The 6,261-nt window shown below is 43.8% G+C and overlaps 1 protein-coding gene across 1 annotated transcript; it reads right to left on the bottom strand.

Moving 5' to 3' along the window:
• Nucleotides 1-476: 476 nt before the first annotated feature.
• Nucleotides 477-932, bottom strand: LOC120073545 (extensin-like). The gene has a single exon (XM_039026379.1). It carries the CDS (start codon nt 930-932, stop codon nt 477-479), a length of 456 nt encoding a protein of 151 aa, XP_038882307.1.
• Nucleotides 933-6,261: the final 5,329 nt, after the last annotated feature.

Below are 6,261 nucleotides of genomic sequence, written 5' to 3'. Positions count from 1 at the left end.
TGTTCTTTGGCTTCCCTTGCTAGCTCTCTCAATTCATTCTCCAATTCCCTTTGGAGAGCTGTCTTCTTTCGCCCTTGCCTTACGGGCTGGTAGTTTTCCAATTCCTACTCTAGTGCGTCGTGCCTTGAGTTGTTTTCATGCGTTGCACCCTCAGGTCCGGATGCAGATTGCTCATCTTCTTCTTTCTCCAATATCAATCTTCTTTTTCTTGTTACTCTTTTTTATTTTAAAGGCCCTTCATTTGTGTCGGATGGGTGTGGTTGAGACGCGTCAGGGCCAACTCTCCCTTCTCTGTTTTCTTCTTCCCTTTCTTCTTCTTATAATTCCTCTTCAAGCATCATGGCATATCGCTCTGCTTCGTCTAACTTGAATGATGCATTAGATGGGTCTGAACGCATCACCTGCTCTTCCTCTTGGCTTTGATTGAGGGATGCCAAGATCGCACCGAAAACCTCTTGCTCGTCCAGTCGAGCCAATTATGCCAACTCTTCAAGATTGCGCTCTAACGCAGGACTGTCAGAGGGTGGTATGGGTGGAGTAAATGGAGGGGTGCCTACTGAGGTATGAGGCGTCCCAGGGGAATATATGAGGATGGACGAACGAGATGGTTGGCTTGACGCATCTGATTCCACTGGATAAATGGTGGCCAAGGGCTTGATAGAAAGTGGGGATGGTGGACGTACAACTGGTGACGGTGCGTTGTGGACGTAGACTAGGAGTGGATTATGCGTTGCACCCACCATCGTGATGTTAGGGATGACTGATGGTGGGGCAGGCTTGGTGTAGGGTTTGGAGGCGGCCGTAGATGACGGATGCGTCCTTGGTTTTGCAGGTGTCTTGGCCTTTGGCTTAGGGGTAGTTTTGGGTTTTGGCTGAGGGGTCTTGGCCGGAGGGGTGACAATGGCTTTGGAGGCTTTGGAAGGGAGTTTCATGGTGGCTAAGGAAGGTTTCGAAACAGGCGGCCGCTGGGAAGAGGTGGCTCCGCCGTGTGTGGGTTTGGTTTGGGTGAGGGTTTTGGTGTTTTTCTAGGGCTTGGGGGAGGTGAAATCGAAACAGAGGACGATGAAAAAGAGCTTACCGGTGAGTCGTTCCCAAAGCTCACGGTCTCGTTCTGGCTATCTGAGGCCGACGACATGGTGGCACGAGAAGCTCGTGCTTATGGGAAGCGAGGGAGATGGAGAGGTTTTTTTTCCTTTCTTTTGTTACAAAGAACTCGAGAATGAAAATGAAGAAGAAAAAGGCTTCGAATCTGTCTCTTATACACATCTAGATGTGTATAAGAGACAGGTCTAGTTCTGGCTATCTGAGGCAGACGACATCGTGGCCGGAGAAGCTCGAGCAGATTGGAAGCGAGGGAGATGGAGAGGTTTTTTTTTTCTTTCTTTAGTTTCAAAAAGCTCAAGAGTAAAAATGAAGAAGAAGAGGGCTTTGAATCGTTGGGTTATTTTATAGGCTGAGAGAGAAAGTTAGTGGCTGACGTTAGGCGACGCCTGACGTCTGCAATAAATGTAAAGCTGAAGGGATGTCTCGGTTATCTAAATACTCTAGTGTTTTTGTGTTCTCGAGACGCGTCCTTTCAACTGGGCCATGTGTTAGACTTGCGTCTAACGCGTCCTTATTCCTAACTTGTTTATACACTTTTTAAAGAAACACAAACAAGTTTCCAATTTTTATGAAAGCAAAAATAAAGAACAATCTTAAAACAGTCAAACAAATAAATTAACAAACTCAAACGCATCGTAAAATACAGAATGCAAAAAGATAAGGATAGAGGATGCGTCCTTGGAATATATGGCGATGCAAACGCATGGATACTTCGACACGAGCCTCAATTGGCTTCGCGTAGTGCGAGAGATGACTTTTGGCGTTCCAGTCCATCTTCAAAGTAAGGCTTCACTCTTTTGCCGTTTACTTTAAATGCGTCGGTGCCATCTTCTCGCGTTATTTCCACAGCTCCATATGGAAAGATTGTCTTAATGATAAAAGGTCCTGACCACCTGGGTTTTAGGTTTCCTAGAAACAAACGCAAACGTGAATTGAACAATAAAACTTTCTGGTCAACAACAAGTTCTTTCTTACTGATGTGTTGGTCATGTCAACACTTTGTCTTTTCCTTGTACAGCTTATTATTCTCGTACGCATTCAATCGCCACTCCTCGAGCTCGTTGAGCTGAAGTTTGCATTAAGCACCCATGCGTCCAAGTTCATGTTTAACTTCTTAACTGCCCAAAACGCCTTGTACTCCAACTCTAAAGGTAAATGACAGGCTTTTTCAAATACAAGAGAGTATGGAGACATACCTTAGGAGTTTTGTAAGCAGTCTTGTAGGCCCAGAGTGCTTCATCCAGCCTCTGTGCCCAATCCTTCCGCGTTGCATTAACAACTTTCTTTAGGATAGACTTGATTTCTCGATTTGATACTTCCGCTTGACCATTGCTTTGTGGGTGGTAAGCAGTGGCGATCTTGTGCCTGACGTTATATTTTGCAAGTAATTTGAAAATGATGTGATTAATGAAGTGCGTACCTTTGTCGCTTATCAAGGCTCTTGGCGTTCCATAGCATGTAAAGATGTTTCTGGTAAGAAACTTAGATACAATGGACTCATCATTCCTAGCACAGGCTACTGCTTCTACCCACTTAGATACATAATCTACTACAAGCAGGATGTACTGTTGGCCATAGGACAGGGGAAAAGGTCCCATAAAATCTATGCCCCAAACATCAAATAGCTCAACTTCGAGAATATTGTTCAAGGGCATTACGTCCCTTAAAGAAATATTCCCGATGCGTTGACAGGGTCACATTTTCGAACAAACTCCCTCGCGTCTTTAAAGAAGGTGGGCCAAAAGTATCCGATTTGAAGGACCTTCGCTGCGATTCTTTGCCCACCGAAATGCCCTCCGTAAGGAAAGTCATGACACTCGGCTAAAATGTGTTGTGTCTCCTCCTCCGGAACGCATCGGCGCATTATGGAGTTAGGGCCTTGTTTATATAGAAATGGTTCATCCCAAAAATAAAACTTGTTGTCATGAATTAACCGTTTCTTTTGCTGAGAGCTGAAGTTCCCAGGGAATTTCTTAGTGGTTAAATAATTGACTATGTCCGCATACCAAGGTTCCCTGCCTTCCACTCTAAACAGGCTTTCATGAGGAAATGCGTCCTTGATTTCACTTTCTTGGGCTTGCATTTCATGATTCTCTAGCCTGGACAGGTGGTCAGCCACCTGATTTTCTATTCCCTTTCTGTCCTGGATATCAATATCAAACTCCTGTAGCAGCAGCACCCATCTTATCAACCTTAGCTTCGCGTCCTTTTTGCTCATCAGGAATTTTATGACTGAGTGGTCGGTGTATATGGTTGTTGATGCACCAACTAAGTAAGATCGAAACTTTTCAATGCCAAACACTACAGCCAACATTTCTTTTTCAGTAGTGATGTAGTGTTCCTGAGAGTCATTTAGTGTTTTGGATGCTATGAGATGGGGTATATCAAATTACCTTTCTTCTGCCCTAACAATGTTTCTATTGCCACATCACTTGCGTCGCACATGAGAATAAAGCACTGCGTCCAATCTGGTGCTATCAGTACTAGGGTTGTCGTGAATGCATACTTCAAGGTTTCAAACGCGTCAATGCAGTCTTCATTAAAGTCATAGGGTCGGTTCGCCTCTAGTAATGCGCTCAAAGGTCGCGCAATCTGAGAGAATCCTCTAACCAACCATCTATAGAAGTCGGCATGCCCTAGAAAACTTCGTAAAGTTTTAACATTTGATGGTGGTGGAAGTTTTGCTATGACATCTATTTTGGCTTCATCTACTTCCAAGCCAACCTTAGATACTTTGTGACCTAAGACAATTCCTTCAGTCACCATGAAGTGATTTCTCCCAATTTAGCACCAAGTTTGTTTCCTCACATCGAGCAAAGACGGCCTCCAAATTATCTAGGCATGACTGGAATGAGTCTCCAAAGACTGAAAAATCGTCCATGAAGACTGGTCTTTTCTAGGAAGTCAAAGAAGATAGCCATCATACATCTTTGAAATGTCCCAGGTGCGTTACATAGCCCAAAGGGCATGCGTCTGAATGCAAATGTTCCAAAGAGACAAGTAAACGTAGTCTTCTCCTAATCTTCCGGATCTATCAGAATCTGGTTGTAACCAGAGTATCCATCGAGAAAGCAATAAAATTCTTGCCTGCAAGTCTGTCAAACATTTGATCGATGAAAGGAAGGGGGAAGTGGTCTTTCTTAGTTGTTGCTTTGAGTTTCCTGTAATCCATACAGATGCATCAGCCATGACAGTCCTCGAGGGTATGAGTTCATTGTTGCTGTTGACTATCACGGTCGTTCCCCCGTTTTTTGGGAACGCATTGGACTGCACTTACCGAGCTACTGTCGAATATAGGATAAATAACTCCCGCGTCCAATCATTTTAGAATTTCTTTCTTAACCACTTCTTTCATTACGGGGTTCAACCTCCTTTGAGGCTCGATTGACCCCGACTTCCCTTCTTTCAACCTAATCTTATGCATGCAAAAAAATGGACTAATGCCACGGATATCCGCAAGCGTCCAGCCTATTGCACGCTTGTGCTTCTTCAGCATCTGCAAGAGAGATTGCTCATTAGGCTCTGTAAGATTTGCAGAAATGATCACAGGTAAAGTGTTGTTGTTTCCAAGGAACACATATTTCAAGTGTCCAAGTAAATGTTTTAACTCGAGTTTTGGTGGTTCTTCAAGTGATGGACGCATTGGTTTTGTCCGCCGCTCACTCAGACTTGGCGGCTCTGATTCTTTCAGGTTCTCCTCCAACGCGAGGACCTCACACATATGAGTCTCTTCTTCAGGCAACTCAATATTGTTTAGTTGACAATCTTCACTATCTGGGAACTTTAATGCGTTGAGCACATTAAACTTCACCTCCTCATTGTCCACGCGCATAGTTAATTCGCCTTTATGCACGTCAATTAAAACTTTCCTAGTAGCTAAAAATAGGTGTCCAAGGATAATTAGTACCTCCCTATCTGCTTCATAGTCCAAGATAATAATGTCTGCTGGGAATATGAGATTGCCAACCTTCACCAGAACGTCTTCAATCTTCCCTTTTGGGTACTTAATTGTTCTGTCAGCGAGCTGAAGAGTAACAGAAATAGGTTGTGCTTCGCCAATCCCCAATTTCTTAAAAATTGAAAGTGGCATAAGATTAATGTTGGCTTCTAGATCCACAACGCATGACCCACATCCAATCCTCCTATTGAACAAGGAATTGTAAAGCTCCCAAGGTCCTTCTACTTCTTTGGTAGACTGTTGCTTACTAACGCGTTGCACTCCTGCATTAGCGCTATTACTTTCCTCTCACTGACTCTTCTCTTCTTCGTCAAGATGTCCTTAAAAAATTTGACATATGTTGGCATCTGCTCCAAAGCCTCTATCAGTGGAATGTTGATATGCAGCTACTTTAGGAGCTCAAGAAAGCGCTTGAATTGTTGTTCATCATTCTTCTTCATCAGACGCCAAGGGAATGATGCATTCAAAGTCACCTCAGGCTTTCCCGTGTTAGACATACTTGGTTCTGAATGGCTCGTAGTCTCGGGCGTTCTTTCTTCTTAATCCATTGAACGTGTGATGCGTTCTTTCAAAGGAATGCTATTTCTTAGATTCATTCTTCTTTCTTCAAGAGATTTTCCACTTCGCAGCGTCACCGCGTGACATTACTCCTTCCCATTATTATTCCCAGGTGTTTCAGTATTGCTAGGTAGAACTCCAAGCTACCTATTTTTCAACTCGCTCACTATCTGCCCTACCTGAATTTCCAGGTTTTTGATAGATGACGCCTAACTTTTCAGCAACGCTTCATTCTGGGCTATGTACTCCTTCAATAGGTTCTCAAGCGGAGATCCTGAGCTCGACGCTTGTTCTCCTTTATAAAGGGTTGTTGATGTTACTGATGCGTTTGTTGAAATGCAGGCGGCGGTCCATTCCTTTGCTGATGGTTCGCCCCCGGGTGGTGCTCCTAATGATTTCCTTCTATCCAAGAAAAATTCTGATGGTTTCTCCATCTAGAGTTATATGTATTAGAAAATGGGTTGTTTTTTAAGAAGCATACTGACTGAGGGTTTTGTGGACATTCAGCATAGAAGTGAGGATCTCCACAGCCCACACAGCTAACCATGGGCTGCCCAAACGCCTCTATTTGATTCACCTTCTGCTGATTTGATGCATTTCTCAGCATTATGTTCTGTAGAAGGCTGGTCATCGTAGCCACT

This window comes from Benincasa hispida, chromosome 3 (assembly GCF_009727055.1).
Source record: "Benincasa hispida cultivar B227 chromosome 3, ASM972705v1, whole genome shotgun sequence".
NCBI classification, from domain to species: domain Eukaryota; kingdom Viridiplantae; phylum Streptophyta; class Magnoliopsida; order Cucurbitales; family Cucurbitaceae; genus Benincasa; species Benincasa hispida.
Note: the sequence above shows the minus strand (reverse complement) of the source record. Positions and strands in the feature narration are given on the sequence as shown.